This window comes from Pipistrellus hanaki (genome assembly GCF_964339955.1).
Source record: "Pipistrellus hanaki genome assembly, chromosome: 2".
In the NCBI taxonomy this organism is placed as follows: domain Eukaryota; kingdom Metazoa; phylum Chordata; class Mammalia; order Chiroptera; family Vespertilionidae; genus Pipistrellus; species Pipistrellus hanaki.
In genome coordinates, this window is record NC_140504.1 from 28483582 (window position 1) to 28504566 (window position 20985).

The 20985-nt window shown below is 42.5% G+C and overlaps 1 protein-coding gene across 4 annotated transcripts in view; it reads right to left on the reverse strand.

The window, feature by feature from the left end:
- SLC7A14 (solute carrier family 7 member 14) overlaps positions 1-20985 on the reverse strand; it is a 107453-nt gene that overhangs the window by 22581 nt on the left and 63887 nt on the right. For 3 of the 4 annotated variants that reach the window (XM_084874121.1, XM_084874118.1, XM_084874119.1), the window contains exons 4-7: positions 20037-20254; positions 10689-10835; positions 7350-7558; positions 4541-5418 (exon numbers count right to left, since the gene is read on the reverse strand). In XM_084874121.1, the coding sequence (XP_084730247.1) occupies positions 4541-5418; positions 7350-7558; positions 10689-10835; positions 20037-20254 (1452 nt within the window). The remainder of the gene's footprint in view (positions 1-4540; positions 5419-7349; positions 7559-10688; positions 10836-20036; positions 20255-20985) is intronic. The other variant, XM_084874120.1, reaches the window with a different exon arrangement.

Sequence of the window (20985 nt, forward strand, 5' to 3'; positions counted from 1 at the left end):
AGTAAGATTTCAGATGATAGCTCAAAGACCATAGGTGGCGTCTTATCTTTGAAATATTTATGTTTTAGTACAGGATATATGGGCCCCATTGTCCAAATCACAAGTTCTATCTGCTCTCTACATCTATAGGCAAGAATTTGTTTTCCTCAGAGGGACTGAAAACATTTCAGATGAAAACTTGGCAATTTTCAAGGTAAGGGAGCCCACAAGCTGGTCTAACAGATAATTGATTCATAATAATGGCCCGTGGGGAACAGTTGACCTGAAGGATGACCTTGAAAACCCCATTGCACAGTGCTCTCACTGGTCCCTCCTACTTTCATATCCCTGAGACTCTGCCCAACTCCTTGAGGTGGTCTTCACAAAACTGGATCAGCTAAGAGAAAAGGAGAATGAAGGCTGCTTTGTGCTCATTTTGTTGGAATTATTGACCATTTGCTGTTGGGTTACTTCTCTTTCCTGAAGAAAAGAAACAAGTGCTGGGTAATCTTGTTGGGACTTGTGCTTCATTTAACTCTATGAGTCGTGTCTTCTGAAGGTCAAAGCTTAGAAAAACATTGTGACAAAATGCTGTATTAAGATTCTTTTATAGAGGGTTGGGTAAAAAATGTATCAGGAAGATTTTCAAGTTATGACTCAGCCCAAACCTTTAAAAAATTACCTGATGTTTCATAAGAAGCTCTATTTAAAAATATCTCTACTGTTCTCCCCAGGAAAGCTATATTATGAATAGAGATTAAGAGAAAAAATCTGGCATTTTTTGAGACTTAGAGGTTTAGAGGTGGGGTATTTATCCTATAACATCATTAAAGACTTCATAAGCCAATTTGGTGTTGTGGGATGGATATATTTTACAAAGGCAAACATTTATTTTGAAAAACAGGGAGTTTTATAATTAAGTAATCTGCCTTGCTTGCTAATATCTTCTTATCCTTCTTTGTAGATGAGTGGCTCTCAAATTTGAGCATACATCAAAATCACATGGGGGGCTGGTTAAAACCTAAATTGCCCTTGGAGATTCTATTTTGGTGGTGATAGGGTTCAAAACTGCATTTCTAACTAGTTCCCAGGTGATGCTGACGCTGCTGGTCGGGGGCACACTTTAAGAACTACTGTAATAGATCATTTTAAACACAGATGCACATTAAAATGACCTGCACACACAAAAATACCCCCAGAATTGGCCATATCAGACCAACTGAATCAGAAAATCTCTGTGGCGAGATCCTGAGTGTAGAATGTTTTAGAAACAATTCAGGTGATTCTGATGTGTGTATCTTTGTTCTAGGAGAAGCTAACTGGTACACCAGCCTTCAAAGATCACCATGCCAAAGCAGTTAGAGCTCACAGCTGGGTGCTTGCTGACCTGTGGGCTCCTGTGCCCCGTCTGGCTGGCCCCAGGCTGCAGGGTGGCATCCTCCCGTCAGGGAGTATCGGTTTCTGGAGCGAGCTTGAAGTCTGTGCTATCAGCAAAACTTTATTACAAAAGGCTCTCTGGGAGTTTTCTTTTGATAACTGGGAGGGCAGCCTGAGTCAGAACAGGTTCACGCTGTACTTTGGCATGTGATAGCTAGTCTAGGGGACAATGAATCACTTCAGGTTTTGAAAAGAAAGGCAGGAAAGAAATAATTCTCATTGCTTTCCCCAATATTTTCTTATTTAAGCTCCAAACAGCCACCACAACAATGCTAGTAAATTATCTGCATTTTTACAGACGAGTAACCTATAAATTGAGGCCCAAAGGAGTTAAACAATCTTCCCAAGGTCACAAGACAAAGGTGGCAGAGTTGTGATTTGAATCTAGGGATGTTTGCTCTAAAGGCACGGGTTCCTTCCACCTCACCACCTTCGAAAAATGCCCTTGGGGTTTCAGAGACCATAGATACCATGTAGAATCAGCTACTTAATTTGTGGATCCCGGTGCAAAATGAAACCATGGCGCCCCTTGTTAAACAAAATTGTTAAGAATTCAAGAAGGCAACAGAGCATTCAACCAAGTGTGGGGTCCTGTGTGACTGCAGTGTTCGTACGCCCCAGAACCCAGCCCTGCCTGATGTTCTGTGTTGATCCACATAAATTACATATCAGACTTTCTGATCCAATAAAAAGGTCTACTCAGAGGCACCTGGTAGGGTGAGCTCCAGATCTGAGCATGGAGATGTTGGATTGTAGTGATAGCCCTTCAATTAACTTCCTGTTGACCTTGATCATGTAATTTAAACTCTTGGAGATTCAGTTTACTCATCTGTGAAATTGAGACAGGGACAAGTGGGGAGGCGGTGGACTATATCAGTGTTTTTCAAACTTTAGGTATTTATATATCATATTTTTAGTGTAGTGGCTATGATCATGGACTCTGGGCCCACACTATCTGAGTTCTAATTTTGACTTTGATAGTGTGTGTGACCTCATCCAGATACCTCCGTTTCCTCATCTCTAAAATGGATATTTCTGTGATGATTAAATAAGTTAATATAAGTAAAGCCCTCACAATAATGACTATGTGATAAGTGTTATATATGTTAATTATTGTTATGAATCATTTAGCACTGGTACTATTTATTACTAATGGTTTTCTTAATTTGATCCCCTTTTTAAATTAAAAAATAATTACCAGATTTATGTGAGTATGTCTATTTCTTCTAGAATGTGAAAATGTATAGTAACTATAAAAAGTTTACTCATACACTCTCTAAAATCAGCCCAAATATTACCAATGGAATAGTCACCCCACTGTGGGTAACATTGACCTAGAAAAGTGAAGGCCCCTTCCAGCTTTAATAGTCTAGTAATGATTTAGTAAGTCCATGTATCTTTGTGTCTATATCTTCATTCATTTCACAAATATATAATTAAAATATTTTCCCCCACTTCAGCCACTCTACCCATGGTAAGATCTTTCCATTGCTTAGCTACATGTCCCAGTGGAAAAATGTTTAAACAGAGAAGAGAGATTGTGAGTGAATCATATAAATGGTTAAAACTTTGACAAGTTAGTGCTCCTGTCCTCTGGAAAAATCCCCCTAATGTTCAACAAGGGATGAGACATAGAAGACTAGAAAATTGAAACAAAATGCTTATGGGAAGGTACAGAATGTCCTTCAGAGGAGAAGAATCTGCTGGAAGACATGTGCTTTCATTTGAGTACCATGCCCATCCCTCCCCCACAACCACCACTTCCCTCTATCTAAACCTTACCTTAAAGTTCCAATTCTACCTCCTCAAAGTTCTTTCCGGCTATTGTGATAGGAAGTTTCTTTGTTTCTCATATAATGAGTGCTTTATAATAATAGAGAAGTATTTATTAAGCATCTACTATGTTCCAGGCACAGAGGCTGTAATATTAAACACCTATATCCCTGGTCTCAAGGAGTGGATTGTTTACTAATCCATGAGTCTCTATACTGTCTTGACCAGACTGGTTGATTCATGCAGATTTGTCTATCCTCTCCTTAAGGCAGGAGTTACTTATTCTATTGCTTTTTTATTCCTCAAAGTACCTAAGGGTCCTTCTTAACTAAGTATTTGTTAACAGAGAATCTAGGGTTACCAAGTTGTATAGGGAACATAAAAACAGTGACTAAAGAACTTTAAAATTAGTCTTCACTTAAACATCCTTCTCAGGTTACTATTAGTACCACTCCCTAGCCATCTCATAAAATCAGTGATTGTTAGATATGATAAACATCTATTGTGAATATAATATAAATAGATCACAAAGGAAAATTAGAAATCTTGGGGAAGGTACGAAACTTCTTGAAGGCAATGAAAGTGAGCTTAGAGAGAGCAACTCTATTCATACCCAAAGCTGTGAACAATTGAGGACCTGACAGAGTCATCACAGTTATCAATAGAAGAAGGATGATGATGTGATGGGGACTTCCCAAGAGAATGATTGGAATATCAAAGGATAAGAAAGGATCTTGTGGGCGGGGCGGGGGGAGGGCGGGGAAAAAGAGGGATGAAGGGGGGAATGAAAAACTCTTGAATAGTTTAAGAAAATCAATATGAATTTAGGGGTGTTAAATGGTGCCATAATGCAATTTTATCAGGTAAAAATGATGCCAAAAATCCATACTTAATTTATACTTTGCTCATTAAAAAAATATGGCATGGTTCCTATTTTAATTTAATTTTGTCAAATACTTTTTTTTTCCTCATAATTTTTAGTTTCTAAGATAGGATACTAATCAACTTTTCCCACCCTCACTTTCATAATGCTATTTCCCCCTCTTTTTATGTGGATTCACTTAAAGTGGACTTTTTATGGTATTAATTATCCATAAGAAGACTGTCCAGTAATAGTATTCATGGAAGTGATGGATTCATCAGCATCATTCTTCAGAACCAACGACCAAGACCATAGGAGGCAGAAAGGATATAACTGACTCTCTTGACTCTAATGCAGAAAGCAAGGGTCCATAGAACCAGCAGATTTTTCTTGGAATGGTAATACCTAGTCCAGCAAGAAGGTAATTTTGGGTTAAGCTATTCAATGCCTTAAAATGGCACTCTCAAGGCTCCAAAGGAAGTTGCTTACCCACAAAGCACCAGACGGCAAACCGGATCCATGTGATGGTGGAGAGCTTTAGCATGAGATAGATGTTCACCAGCATGGCAAAGGCAGGCACAAAGGGGAGGCAGGGGGCCATATAGGGCAGCTTCTTGGGGTTCTCTGGCTGCTGCAGGATCACAAACACCAGGGCACTAATCAGCAGCACCATCAGAACAACCAGAAGGATGGCCCACCAGCTCTGCTCTGAGATGTAGTCAGAACCAAAGATGATGAAGGAGCAGAAGATGAACATGAGGATGAAGAGCAGGAGCACGCAGATGGTCACCGTGTGCCCTGTAGCTGCTGTGGGCCGGTCCATTTTGCCAGGAAGGCCCAACCGGATCCTCATGGTGTAGTAACGGGGCCCGATCAGCTTTTTTAACTTGATGAGATAAATGTTCTCAGATTCGTCGGCTTCTATGCCTGTGGTCATGTCCACAGTGCCATAGTTGGGGTGGTTGACATTGTAGGTTGACTTGTCTGATTTCCCTATGAGCATCTCATTGTCTCCCAAGGATGGTAAGTTCTTGGCCCCACATGGGTTGGTGGCAGGGCCAGAAAACTCTTCCCCTTCACTCACAGGAGAACACACTTCCTTCTCACCGTCAGCCAGGATGCCCTCCTTCTTCTTTGTGTGCTCCTCAGACAAGAACTTGACAAAACCATCAATGTCACTCTCTGGCTGGTATCGAAGGAGCAAGACACAGACAGAGACCAAGGTGTACGCAAGGAGTGTGCCGATGGACATCATCTCTATCAGATCTCTCAGGCTGACTAATAGCGAGAGGAGAGCCGCCAGGAACCCCGACACGATGCAGGCCACCACTGGTGTCTCGGTGTAGGAGCTCACATGAGCTAGAAACCTGGAAGGTTAATGAAGCACAGGGTTAACATGGCTTCAGATGATGATTGACTCTAACATGGCTTAATTCCTCTTGGTCCAGCCCCTCCAATTGGCTTACGGATTCACTGCTTTAAATACAGCTATGCTTCTGATCCTAGGATTTTGTTCCTGGAATACAATTTAAAAATAGTTTACTTTATTTCCTCGGTGTTGAGACAAACTTTTTATTAAAGTTCCTAGTCTATTATGTGATGTGAAGGGTTGACTGAATCTTAAATCTAGGAGGTATTTAGAAAACTAAATTGAAATCCTGCTAGGAAGAAGTGATAGTAGAAGTCATACACCAACTAGATGAGATAAATGTTTGGGGGTCCTCTGGACCTGTGCAACCCAAAGTATGGTCCATGTGTCAGTAGCACCAGCGTTCTCTTGTTGCATGTGAGAAATACATATTTTCAGGTTTCACCTGAGACCTACCACATCATAATCTCTGGGAGCGGGGCTCAACAAACTATACATTAAAAAAAGAACCTCCAGAATCTGACTTATGCCAAACTGATTTGAGACACACAGCTTTATAACAAAAGCACAAGAAGTGAGCTGGTAAAATAGTACAATAATTAGGAACCAGTACTCATTAATGCAGGCTAAATTCAGCCAGTTACCAGCTGAAGACCAACACGAGTGATTGAATGGCTGCTGCTTTCTTAGCAGTTCCTGTGGACCTTAATTAGGTTCCTGTTTTCTTCATGATCCTCCCCATTCCTGCTTCTCTTACTCCTCCCTTATTTTCAGGATTCACACAAGACAATAAACCGTTCTTGGAGCCCCATTGTCTTTCCTTTTAATTTTCTTTGACAGAAGAAAAAGCTTGTGGATGTGTGTAGTTGTCACACCCCCACCTTGGTCAGATTCTCCCTGATCTGTCCAGCTTCCCTAATATAGCAGCTCAAACCTGGTGATGACTTCAGGGGATAGGATGAGGAACTGGAGCAGAAGGTGATAGCCAAGGGCAGAGATAAAGTCCCTGAGCTTGTTCCCTCTGCACCCAAGGGATCCTGGTCTCCAGGGCTTACACCTTGCTTTGTGCACTGGAAGGAATGCCTTCCCTGCAAGCCCCTCCCATGGTGGACATTGGGAACCAAGAGATGGGGCCACATCACCTCTGTGCTGGGGGCAGACAGACCACTTCATGTTCATGATAGGGAGCTGGAAATGTCACTATATTGGTGTAGTTAAAAGTCTGGTCTTTGGAGTTAGGCCGTTTGGGTTCAAATCCTGCCTCCTCGCCCCCCCCCCCCCTCCCTGACTCAGAAGCTGGGGGACCTGAGGCAAGGATTTTTGCCTCTCTGAGAATACTCACCTAGTTCACTCATCTGCAAAATAGAGTTATTGTGATGACTAAATAGAATTATTGTGATGACTTAAAGGTATACTGTATATAAAGCATCTGGAATGCACAAATATTCAATGAATGGTAGCTATTTGTTTTTACTATTATTAGGTCCAGTTAATAGGGAATTATTCTCTTTTTGAGGAAAACTTTGAACTTTTTCAACTTCAGAGGGGCTGTACAGACAGAGTCAGGTACCAGGCCTCAATATGAGGGCAGGCTTAAGGTGTCCCAGGATGGTTTCTCCCTTCTGGAGGCCACCCAGTATCACAGTTTGGCACTCACCATCTTTACAAAGGGATATACAATGTCAAACAGGAGAGGGGGCAGATAGAGGAACAGATCAGTTTGTGCTGGATTGAGGGACCCAGAGTCAAATAGAGGAGCTGTTTCAGGGCGTAAGCTCTTTAAACTCAAATTCTCTGCCAGGATGTGACAAGTTCCACAGTCTATGTGACAGGCACTCACATCAAAGCTGCAGTCAGACTGACAGCAGTGACATTCTCCCTGTACAGGCATGACATACCAGAATTAATTCCACAGAGCATAAACCTTACCTGAAAAGGAGCCCATCACCAGCCATGGCATAAATGACCCTTGGCATTGGGAAGAGGGAGCCCAGCAAGCTGACCGTCAGTCCTGCAACTGACCCAATGGCCACAATGAATTTTGCAGCATAGAACCCATGAACCACAAACATCTCCATGAGCGGGGATTCCGTGTCGATGGCATAATAGGGCACCATCAGAGTTAAGATCATGCTCACCTGTTGAAACAAGAGAAAACATGGCTGGAGATAGAGGGGACTGACAGCATGGAGGAATGACCCACAGGAGAGAAAGGCAAAGGACCCAGGGTCAGAGGGCTGCACGGCAGTTTGGACCTGCCACTTCTTGGCACACAACTTCCCTTTAGAACAACCATTTGACCTCTGGTGTTCTCGGTCTCTATTTTCTCCCCACACATGAATTTAGTGGATTAGACCAGATCACCTCCAATATCTCTCACTGGGCCTTTCATATCTGAGGAATAAGTCTGCAAGGATTTCAGCCCCATGAAAGTACTGACATTTCAATGAAAGGCAATTCCCAGGTGGGAGGAGCTGCAGCTACAGGCATTGGAGCCAGGACCCGGCAATGACCATGAGCACCCTGCCCACATGGACATGACTCTCATTTCTTTTATTTTTTAAAAATATATTTTTATTGATCTTGTACAGAGAGGAAGGGAGAGAGATAGAGAGCTAGAAACATCGATGAGAGAGAGTCATTGATCAGCTGCCTCTTGCACACCCCCTACCGGGGATATGCCCACAACCAAGGTACATGCCCTTGACCGGAATTGAACCCGGGACCTCTCAGACCCCAAGCCGATGCTCTATCCATTGAGCCAAACTGGTTTCGGCGACTCTCATTTCTTTTAAACTTTCAGGGTCCTACAAGGTCTTAACAGTACTCCCTGTCACCCCAAAGACCAGAGAGCAGAACTCCAAAGACAGTTGTGTAGGATATCCATAGCCAAAAAACTGATGAGACTCAGATGAGAACTCCTATTTCCATTATGGCTTCAGGATGGAATCCAGTCCTATTCTGGGCCATAAGACCACGATGGCTTTGCTTCATCAGGAATCACTTAGCCAGGACCTATCTCCCTTCATACGTTATAGATCTGCCATAACAGCCCTCCCTTCAGAATTGGCCTCAGGCAATGGAGCCACCAGTCACACGGCCAGGCTTCCCTTTGGCTTGCAAAGGCCAATGCTGGCATCAGGAAAGGAGTTCAGAGCCTGAAAGGGAGATAGCAATGTGCTTCTAGATCACTTTGCCTATTCCTCGGTGGTTGAGAACCTCCAGTGAACCAAGCCATGGGCTGAGAGAGGATAGCAGGATGGGCTACCACAGCCCAGCAATCTCCCTCTTCTGGTGGATTGGCAACTGCTGACCAGCACAGGAACAAACAACTCTTGAGGCAGAGCTAAGGCCCATGCATTTTGAACAAATATTTCCCAGCAGTCACTCACCACTTGCAATGTGAGTGGGGTGGGGTGGGATGGAGGAGAGTGGGATTGATCTAACAGCAATTTCTGTTGTGTCTTCTATCCTCATTAGATCAGGATAGGCAAAGAATTGGTAGATGCCTGAAGTGCTCTGTAGTCTATGAAGTGCCATTCTAAGGAAGGAGCAGTTATTATTAACCTTATTGTGTGTGTGCTGCAAGGATCGACCCCTGGAAGAGGTGGAGGTATGAGGGAGGAATAGGAGAGGAAGTGCATAGCAGAGTGTCTCTGCTGCGCCCCCTGACACCACACCTCCCTGAACACACAGTCTGCAGGGAAAATCAGGATAGAGATAAGAGGAAGCCACTTGTACTATGTGTGCATGGTGGGAGGTGATAAATGACCTTTCCATAAATGTTTGATTGGGCAACTGAATTTAACCACATATAAACCACATCCAAAGCTGCTCTGTTTTCCTTTGGTTTCCAGGACAATCCCGTTTTGCATCTTGCCTTAATGATCAATTGGTCTGGCTTCTTTAGGTGGTTGCTAAAGATGGTTTTATTTTGTGCCTGGCCAGTGTGGTTCAGTGGTTTGAGAGTTGTCCCATGCACCAAGAGTTCATCGGTTTGAATCCCTGTGTGCCTGGGTTGCGGGCACACTGGGAATAGGAGGCAGTCTATCAATGTTTCTCTTTCATTGATGTTTCTCTCTCTCTCCCTTCCTCTCACTCTAAAAAAATAAATAAAAACATATTTTTTTTAAAAAATATTTTTTTCTGGCCAAAACCGGTTTGGCTCAGTGGATAGAGCATTGGCCTGGGGACTGAAAGGTCCCGGGTTCGATTCCGGTCAAGGGCATGTACCTTGGTTGCGGGCATATCTCCAGTAGGGGATGTGCAAGAGGCAGTTGATGGATGATTCTCTCTCGTTGATGTTTCTAACTCTCTATCCCTCTTTCTTTCTCTCTCTAGAAAATCAATAAAATATATTAAAAAATATATTTTTTTCTGGAGGAAGGAGAAGGAGGTGCTTTCCCCATGCTCTGGCAGTAGGAGCCACAGGGCTTATAGTGTACACCCCAGCTGCTGACTCTTTCCTAATTGTGGAGACAAGAGTGGGGCCTTCAGGGCCTGGAATATTTGTGTAAACACACACCTGTTGGCTTGTCAGCTGGTTCTCTCCATTGCCAGGGGGTGAGGGGAATCTTGGATGTGGCTGAACTACCTCTGTGGTAGGAATTCTAGGGTGGGAGCTGACACATCAAAAGTGTGAGGAGCATCCTTGATCTTGAGGAAAGTCTGAAGGCTTTATTATGAGGACAACCCTTGATGGGGAAACCCTAAGGGGTAAGCTCAAACTACTCTAAAAAGGAACAACAGCAGAAAGAAATTGCATATTCCCACCCCCCACATTTAAGGGAAGAGCATCTTCAGAGGATGATGCACTCTCCTCTCCTCGCCTCGCCTCTTCACTGCCGGGAAGCTCCCAGAAGACAGAAGAGCATTGAGGAGGGTGCACAGAGGCCCACAAAGCCTCTGCTCGCACACCCACCCGTTACTGCCAGCCTATGATCTGAGATCCTTGGACGGCGGCCCACTCCCAGCACACCATCCCCGGGCGGCAGTGGACACCAGGAGCCTGTGTGTAAGGCAGAGGATAGAGACTCAGAAGCAGTGCTTAAAGGAGGGCCTGGGATTCTCCCATCTCCAGTTTGGAGTCCTAATTTTCATCTTGTCATCTTTGGGCGAAGATATAGGGAGCATGGGCTTATGTACAAACACCAAGGGCACAAACAAAGGATCACTTTCTAACAGAAGGGGACCCAGCCCCAGAGCCACACTTTAGGGTCAAATATGAACAAAGGCCATGAGGAGAGTCCTACATGTCTTGGTACTTACAGATACATATGCTGTCAGGCAGATGACCAGGGAGGCGGTAATAGCATAAGGGATGGACGTGTTGGGATTTTTGGCTTCCTCTCCGGTGGTGGCGATGATGTCAAAACCAATAAAAGCATAGAAACATGTGGCTGCTCCTTGCAGCACCTGTAGGGATGATGATATCTGTCAGTACCAGAGCAGTTCCAGTGCCTTACATGTGGTATCCACAATTGCCCAATGCCCCGAAGACATTACTGAGTGGCAGAGGGGATAACAAGGTGGGACTTATGCTAAACACTTATGTTCTGATCTCCTCTACTTTCTAGCCGTGTGACAATGGTCCATTTCCTCATGTGTAAAATGGAAATAAGGAGAATTATGCCCAAATAAAAATAAGCCATTCAACACATTCAAATCATTTTTGGAACTAAGTGGGGTTATAAAAAAAATCACTAAGTTGGCTATCCCAATATCTTGGGAGAACTCATTAATCTCTCTGTGCTTTTATCCGGGGTGATTCCATCACAAACAGGGGCTGTATGACTATCCCTGAGGGGCAGTAGTAAATTTGGGGAGCTACTTGTAACTGTCACAGAGACATGGGGTAGGCACTTCAGGCATTTAGTGTAGTGGGCTCAGATGTCTGCACAAGAAATTGTCTTGCCCAAATCACCATTAGTGCTTCTCATAGATCATCTCTATGGTAACTTCTAGATCTGAAGTGCTGTAAAAGACCTTCAGATCTTCAGATATTCTATTGTCTTCCATGGGAAGACAGGTGGAGACAGTTTAATTTTTCTGCTTTTGGGGGGGCTTCAGTGACTTAACAGGGCTACAAGGCAGGATAAGGTCTGAGGTAGTTGGCTGGGTAAAGCTGGGGAGGTGGTATCCAGTGACATCTACTGGATGTCTGTCTGTCAGGAGCATGCGTGACTCCAGGGATGGCTGGTACTTGGTAAGTCAAGGGGTCTGTGAAAAATTTCCATTGAGGAGGGTGCTACTTTATTTCAAATAATCTACTGAAGTATAAATACACGTATCCTAGCACTGTTATTATCAGCTGAAGACAAAAAATGTGCCTCTTTGAATGCTCGGGGATGTCCCTTCAGGGGAAGGTGAGATATTTTTCTGGACTTGTGTGTATGGGTTGAGGAGACATGGCAGCATTTAAGCTTTAGCCAGTGGATCCAGGAGACTTGGCCTTTTTTCTTCTTCTTCTTCTTTTTTCTTTTCTGCACATTCAGTTTATAAATGATGACATTTTGAAGCACATGCCAAGCAGACACCTATCCTAAATTTTCACTCTTACCTTTCCCACTGACTTCTCAATAAGTATAAAACAAAATAATAAGTTCTAGAACTTGCAAGGTCCATCTCAATATTGAAGATCTCAACCCTTCAAAAGCAATCTTTGCTCATCTGCAAAACGAGTTGGTCTCTTCCATAGTTTCTCTCATTACGATTTCAATGGTTCATTTCCCTAACTGGGATTACCCTGGGTTGGTTCAATTCAGGGGGTCTGTGAATTTCGTTGAGAAAGTATGACATCTTTATTTTCACTAATCTCTGATGGAATCTAAGCAGGTGATAACTTTGTCACTGGTAGCAATCATTTTTCTATCATATTAGGGTCATGGCAGAGATCTTAGAATATCAGTTGTGCTCAGGGCTACTTTCAAATTACGATATATATATGTTGTAATATTTAATGCACTAACTAAGAAGCACATTGCTATTCTATCACAATTTAAAAATATTTTTATGACTGCATTTCAGTATAATTGGTTCCTTCTGATTTCTTATGTAATTAGGTTATTCATTTATAAACACAGTTCTCAGGTGAACTTTACTGGCTTCACCAGACAGCCAAGAAGTCCATTCCCCCACCCATCCCCCAAATCTAGGAATTCCTGGTCTAGTCCAATAACTCAAGTAGAAAGAACTTCTCAAACAAGAAGTTCTGTAGTCAGAGAGCTACTCTCTGGGAGAGGAAATAACTCCCAGTTTCACCCCAGCAAAGTCCTTCATTTCAGGGCATGAAAAGTGTCTTTAGTCTTCACACAAGGAGAGAAAACAGATGTACATGGAGGGTCACAGGCTTAGAAATGTGCTTGCTTTCACTTATCTAGAAAACATTTCCATTTGTTAAGGATGAACACATGCTGGGATTGCAGGCTCACTAAACTGCCCCAATCAAGAAAAGCTTTAAGACAGCTTCCTGAAGACAGGTCCTGCTTACTCTTCCCTTAGCACCTGCACACCCACACACACACCCACACACACACTCCCCTCTTATTAATCGTACAGTGACCTGATGTGACAGTCAATCTGAAGGTGTATTTGTCCCAATTAGGATGTTCCAGGGCTACAGTTCTGTGCCTCTTTAGTGTGATCAGTTCTAAGTCTAATTGAAAGGTTGTAGATACTAGAAGAGCTCACTGCTGAGGAAAGGAGTGTGGGAGAGTCCTAAACAAGAATTTTGGGGCAAATCTAGCCTAGAAAAGAGTGAGAGGTCTGTAAAATCACACCATGTGAGGGACACCTGGGCATCTGGGGATGTCTAACTTGAAGAAGAGAAGACTCAGTGTAAGTCAGAGAGCAATTCTGAAGTTTGGACCGTGCACTTGGAGGAGAGGTATATCATAGGCTCCAGGGGGAATCCCAGAGCCTGAACTTGGGTAGAATCAGCTTGAGTTATGAGTCCAGACTTTGTAGTCTGTCAAACCTGGTTTTGCCACATATTAGGTTGGTGACCTAGAACAAGTTCCCTACCTCTTGGAGCCCAGTTTATCCCTTAAGTGAAAAGAATGATAGTACTTAGCTCATATGATTGTTACAAGGATTGAATGAGATAATATAATAAATTGCAGTCCTAGATTTCTGTAGTTGCTCAATAAGTATTATCTCTTACCAGTATTATTTTTATAATGCGTAAAATTTCTAGGACAGATGAAACCCAGGGGCACAAACAAATTCCTTGCCCTCCTCCTCATTCTTCTTGACACATATTTATTAGCTATTCCCACGTGCCATGCACTGTGCTTGGTGTGGAGACAGTAATGAGCAAAAGGTTCTCTGAGTGTGACCTTGTGGTACTTGCAGTCTTGAGAACACCACACAACCCAAAATATAGCCTTGACTGAGGTAAACAAACTGAATAAGATGAATAAATATCTATATTATTTTTAAAAGCACAAATGCTATTTTCCAAGTGAATGAAAGAATAGGTGGCAATTGCTGATAATTAGATACCAGAAAGTTAACATAATCAAGTTAGGAAGAGAGAGAATAAGTTTGCAAAGGCAATGTCTGTTAGCCTGCATTTGCCTATGAATAACTAGAAAAAAAAATGTGGTTGAAGGCTGGAGAGATTGAAGGTAGGACATTGGGAAGTTCTACTGCATTAGGAAGAAAATAGAATTTAACTGAGATGGTTCAAATGAAATTATTTCAATGAAGAGCTTATAGGAGCTAAGGCTGGGTGGGAGCGAGGAGGACATACTCTGGTCTTGCTTTCCTCTCACCTTTTGTTCTCCTGATAATGTCTCGCATTGGCTGAACCCAACCTGAAATAGCAAAGGGGTCTTTTGGAGCACAGAACAGAGCAATATGGGTGGAAAATGAATCTGGGGAGTGGAGGCAAAGGGAGAAAAACCAGCCCACCTGACAAGATCAAACAGACCCTGGCTGCACAAACTGTAGATGAAATAAACAGATTATCAAAGAGAAGATAATGGGATTAACAAATGAGGTCTCATTTTTACTTCAGTTAGTTTGAATGAGGTTATCTCCTGGCCAGCAAATGATCCCTGATTGGTAAATACAAAGGAGCCACGAAGTGAAACTGGGTATGGGTGTATCTCTACTCAAGTAACCACTAAAACTGCTTTCCATTTTACTCTGGCCGCTGGTATTTATGATTGGAATACCTTTCCATGCATGACAATGTGAGTGGTACCTAAGGGTGAGCATCTGTGAATAAAATTAGTGGGTGAAATGTATGTGTGTGTTACTGGTTTCATTGGTACTTTATCCTACCTTTCCTTTACTGTTTTATATAAATAAAGAATAGTATTGACTTTTTAATTTGATGACATAGCAGAAAATGTTTTCCAAAGTAAACCTGGGCCGAAACCGGTTTGGCTCAGCGGTAGAGCGTCGGTCTGCGGACTAAAAGGTCCCGGGTTCGATTCCGGTCAAGGGCATGTACGTGGGTTGCGGGCACATCCCCGGTCAGGGGTGTACAAGAGGCAGCTGGTCGATGTTTCTCTCTCATCGACGTTTCTAGCTCTCTATCTCTCTCCCTTCCTCTCTGTAAAAAAATCAATTAAAAAAAAACAAAAAAAAAACAAACAAAAAACAAAAAACAAAACAAAGTCAACCTGGTATAGCAGCTCAGCCAGGAGATCCAGAAGATCTGCCTCTACAGACCTTTGTGGGGAATCAGCTGTGTCTCAGTTGCTGGAGGGCCGCTGCTTAATAAGTTGTCAAAAGCAAAGTCATTAGTGGCCTGCTACTCAGTGTGTGGGGCCCCTATGCTGACCCCCCTGTGCCTGGCTGATATTTGAGAGGCATTAGGGTGAGGCAGTCCTCTATATCACGCCTTGGCCATTCTGCCAGATGCCTTGGAGATAATTAGGCACTTTTATATAATTCACTCCCAAGTTAACAAGACGAAACTACAACTTTAATAACATTTTCTACCATGCTCATGCTCCAGCTATTAGCAGCCTGTTTGCAGTGACAGTGGAATGTACTACTAGTTCCCAGCAAATGGATTCAAATGTGGAGGACATGGAAAAGAATTTCTCCTTTGGAGGTTGTCAGCATTCCCCACAAATATTTGCTGCGAGCCATTTTCCTGGGAGCTATTTGTGCTTGTAGGGCGTCTTATTTGGTTAAAGAAAAACCATAAGATAGCATCAAGAACAAATAACATAGAGGGAATACACATCCAACAATGTTCAGGGGCTGAGGATTTGCAGATGGAAGCAGGGGTTCAGCCGAGGGCCAGCAGTTACTTGATATAGGGGGGAAATTTTTGTTATTCTTAAGCTCTTCAAGACCAAAGAAGCATTTGACCCAGAACCTGAAAGTGAGTAAACCATTTCTTATGTTATTTTCTTTGGAAGGAAGTAGTTGCAGCAGGGAAATAGTAGGCCTATGAGGGGTCCATGGCCAGAGGACAGATTGCTCATTAACCCTTTCAAAGTACTTGAGAATTGTGTTGCAAGTCATGTATTGGTATCCTTATAAACCATCCTCGACGCAGTGATTTCCTCCATCCCATCTTCCCTAAAGAGAGTAAGAATGGAGTAGATTGGAACTCTGAACTAATCCCCTTGTAGGTCATGTTTTCTCTTGGCAGCAGCCAAGTAGGTAAACTCACTTTTATTGACAATTGCTAGATAACAGAGTAGGGAGTGTGTTCATTCATGTGGTGGATGAAATGCTTATGAGAAGGCCGGGACCTTAATAAAATAGGATCTATATTCAAAGTAGCCTGGCTGGACTGGAAAAGTGACCTGAAACCAGACTTGAGAAAGAACAGGTCCAGGCCAGTTCGCCAGGGAGGAAATTCACTCTGCAGAAATCCAAGGCCAGGCAGATAGCAGGGAGGATGAGTCAGCAACATCTTCACACTGGGATGCTCTTTGTGCTCAGATGGTGCTTTTTAATCACAGCCATTAGGGCACATATTTGAATTTCCTGCAGGGAAAAGGGATTTGCAGTGGAAAATCCAAAATCCCAGCCGAACTTTTTTGCTGGCCAATGGCAAGCCTACTCAAGGTGGTAGGTTTGGGTTGGAGGTCACTGGCCAAAAATGCAAAAAAAAAAAAAAAGAAAAAGACAATTGGTTCCATGTGTTCACTACGAGGGGGTATTAGAGTTTCTAAGTAAGTGCTTTGGTTCCTCCAGAACTGGGACCACATTGCAACTCTTTTATGATTAAATTTGTGGTCTAAGCTTTAGTTATTTTGGTGTAAAAGTGGAGATCATTGTATTTATTTTGCAAGGCTGTTGTGAAGATTAAAGGGAAATTGTATATGGAAGAGTTTGTCATAAAGAAAATGTTATGTGTTGGGAACGGAATCTTCCATGATTTTTATGGCTGATTTCTGATCTTCATTTCTTGCTATAAAAGCTGGTGAGAACCCGGGAAATGCAAATGAGGAGCCTTTGAAGCTGGCTTAATGAGCTCCTTCCTTGATGAGGCGGGCTCCTGACTGAGGGAGGATGTGGAGCCCCAAAGAAGGGAAGAGGACACCGCCAAAGAGAATAAAGACCCCAGGATGAAGCACAAAAAGAAAGATTAAAAGAATCATCTTCTTCAGCATGGGCAAAGGGTATTTACTCTTTCCAGTTGTCACATGGGGCCTAGACTACAGTGTGTGCCATTCAAGAAAGCTACTAGGAAGATTTAAAAAATATATATATTTTTATTGATGTCAGAGAGGAAAAGAGAGGGAGAGATAGATGGAAACATCAATGATGAGAGAGAGCCTCCAACCGGGGCATGTGCCTTTGGCTGGAATTGAACCTAGGACCCTTCAGTCTCTCAGGCTGATTTTCTAACCACTTAGCAAAATCAGCTAGGGCACTACTAGGAATATTTTGAAAATTTAACATAATCCAAGTAATTAAAAAAAGCTTTTGAATTGCTCTGACATGATATCTTGGTAAACAATGCACTTTTGGCCTGGGCTGGAATTATACTTCCTTTTGAAGATAAGAATGAGACTAGGCCATCTCTGACGGCTCTTCCCAGGTCCAAGACTATGATTTTGGGAAGGCTTAAAGTAAATAAAAATATAACCAGTCAGATTAATTATCTTATTAATTAACCTGTCAGAAGGGAGGGTCATCATGCACAGGGCATTGATGTAGTAAGGGGTTTGGGAGCCACCCAGACCTGGGCAGAAATTTCAGGCCTGGTACTGACTGGCTCAATGACCTCAGGTAAGTGACCCAGCCTCTCTGAGCCTTGGATGCTCCATCTGTAACTTGGAGACAACAGCACTTGCATTAAAGTTTTGTTGTCAGAATGAGATAATATTCATAGAGAACAATGCACAATTCAAAGGGCATCTAGCAGGTAGTGGATACATTCTAGCTCCTTCCTCCTATCATTATCACTATTGCTTAACTACACACTGTGCAAATAAAAACATCCAAGATTTTATTCTCTTTTGCAAATATTTGGTACAATTAGACATCCCACTTGATAGCTGAGAAAATGTAAAAGCACAGAAGTTAGTTGTGGGCCAAAGTCTTACAAAGTCTTACAGTCCATGACCCAATAATTTCTTACATTGTTAAGAAAATGGTGAGAACATTTTTGTGTGCTATGATGAAAATGCTATTGAGTTTCTGGAAAACACTTTTTCTTTGTCACTCCTATAATTTTTTTTTATCTCTCCTACTTGATAGAAAAGAAACGATTTGTATCATAAATGAATACAGATTTAGGGATATAGAATGGGGTCAACCGTGTCTTTGTCTCTTCTGGTTTTAACCAGTTTCAGGACTTATTCATTTCAGAGAGGCAGAATAAACTTTGTGGTTCTGTGGAATTCTTATAGATAAGCAGAAGACTAGAAATCTTGGCTGAAATTGCTTTCTTGCTTATTTCTTTGCAATGAACAGCATGGCATGGTTCAAAATAACAGAAGTTATTTTGAGAGTTCTCCCAAAGAGATTTCTGGTCCCTGAACATCTTGGAAGAAAATAGTTTAAGAAAAAGCTACAGCCGAAACCGGTTTGGCTCAGTGGATAGAGCATTGGCCTTCGGACTGAAAGGTCCCAGGTTCAATTCCGGTCAAGGGCATGTACCTTGGTTGCGAGCACATCCCCAGTAGGGGGTGTGCAAGAGGCAACTGATCGATGATTCTCTCTCATTAATGTTTCTAACTCTCTATCCCTCTCTCTTCTTCTCTGTAAAAAATCAATAAAATATATTTAAAAAAAGAAAAGAAGAAAAAAGAAAAAGCTACAAAAGCAAAATTGGTGAAATCCTGGATTTGCTTCTGCCACCATCTTAGGCAGGTTTGTCTCTCTCGGCCTCAGTTTTTCTACCTGTTAAATGGGAGAATAGGACCTGATGGCTGTAAAGACCCCTTTTAGCTCAAAATTCTCTGATTTATGTTCAACTATTAAAAAAAAAAAGAATGGCTGGTGAATTTTACCAATTAACTCATAAAGTAAACATTTTTTAGTTATCCTAGAGAAAGAATCCAGGTGCGACTTAGAACTACTTGTCATAGGGGTGAGATCTGAACATGTCCTTTTGGTCCAGCCTACTGTCTTGCCAAACCCCAGACCTCATCAGGTGGATTTCTCTGTGTGAACCGTGCAATGGAATGGACATTATAAACTGTACCATAGGCCCACTCAGCTGCCCTCAGACCCCTGAAGAATATCCACTTTGGGTCAAATGTGGGGATTAGATTTAAGATTTAAAAACGGTTTTTTCTTATCCTGGCTAGTGCGGCTCTGCTGGTTGAAATGTTGTCTCCTGCACTGAGGGGTTGAGGGCTTGATTCCCAATCAGGGAGCATACCCAGGTTGTGGGTTCAATCCCTGGTTGGGACACGTGCAGGAGGCGACCAATTTGATATTTATTTTTCACAACTATGTTTCTCCCCCCCCCTCTCTCTCTCCCTCTTCCTTTCTCTCTTCTTCTTCCTCTCCTTCTCCTTCCCCCCTCTCTAAAATCAATAAAATAAATGTCCTTAGGTGAGGATTAAAAAAGGAAAAAGATAAAAAAATTAAAAACAAACAAACAAACAAAAAAACAAAAAAACTATTTGTTCCCTAGTTCTATACCCAAGAAACACTAAATCTCTTCCCCACCCATCCCTCTCCTGGCCTTTGTTACTGCATTGTTTATTGACAGACTGTCTGTCATCTAAATAAACTATAGGGAGATTCTATAGATTTTGGAGTCAGACAGTCCTGGCTTTGGGTCCTTTGTGCTTACCTACACTGTATGCTTAATGGCAAGTCATTTGACCTCTCTGGGTGTGAGTTTTTTCTCCTATAAGACCAGAATGTAAATATTTCCTTGCACAGTTATTAGGAAGATTAAATAAGATACTACATGCAAAGCACTTAGTATTAGGTATATTGCAAGGGACCAACACAACAAATCTTTTAGTTATCTATAAAACTGGATTTTAATAAACGTTTGTGAAACAAAATAAAATGAGCGCTACCTCTTCAGAACATTCCAGTGAAAGGTGATGAAGAGGGTGGCATGAAGGTTATGAGACACAGCAGCATTTTCCTGAAAACATGTCTTAGACTCATCATGGGGTGGAAGGCAGAGCATGGGAGAGGTACATAGGGATTTAGGAATGAACTCACCCCTGACCAGCCGTGGGGCAAGAACTGGCCCTCCGCCCAGTACTTCCCATTGACGAAGAAGAGGCCTGCAATCATGATGAACACCCACACTGCCAGGTTCAGCACATTGAGCACGTTGTTGAAGCCCACAGAGTTCTTCACCCCCAGCGAGACGATGATGGTGACGATGACTGCGATCACCAGAGCTAGAAAGTCTGGGTAGGATTCTTCACCTTTCCCTAGAGAGGAAAGACATGGGTTAATGTCCAGAGGGAAAAAAGGCCATGCAAACTCCCAGCCCCTTCCCAGGGCATCTGCACTCAGCTCTAAGAGGGGTGGTCAGATGGTCACAGAGGGAGAAATTACAGTGTGTGTATGTGTGTGTGTGTGTGTGTGTGTGTGTGTGTGTGTGTGTTTACACTGTGGTCTACAAGTGTCTATTTGCAAATGGGAAGGTTTTGGTATATAGATAAAATAACATGATATCCTCGACCCAAAATTGGGATACATGATATGACAATTACAAGAGTCCTATGGAATCATGGCACAGAACATTTGAAGTTAGGACTATCCTGGGATATTTGAGATGTATACATAGGTCTAACATGTTACTTGAAAATTGTTTTATCTTCACTCTTGTTCACTTTAGAGTCCATGAATTTTGCTTTCCACTCCAGCAGTTTTTTCATCATTAGAAAAATTTTAAATGTGTGTCTTTGAAAACCATTGGAAGAAAGGTGTTCTTTTTTCCATTTATGTGTATGTGGCTGCAGAGAAAATGGCCAGTGGACAGCCTTCAAGCTCTTGTCCGTTGGCCAGTGGATGCCTGCCCTCTATAGAGTGGAAAAGGCACTGCCTTGGCAGTCAGGCTCCTGGATTTCAGCTGCACTTTTGCCTGTAACCAGAGGTCAAGTTAAATTAAATTGCTATTAAGTACAGTGTAAGTAAGCACACAGGACCCAAAGCCAGA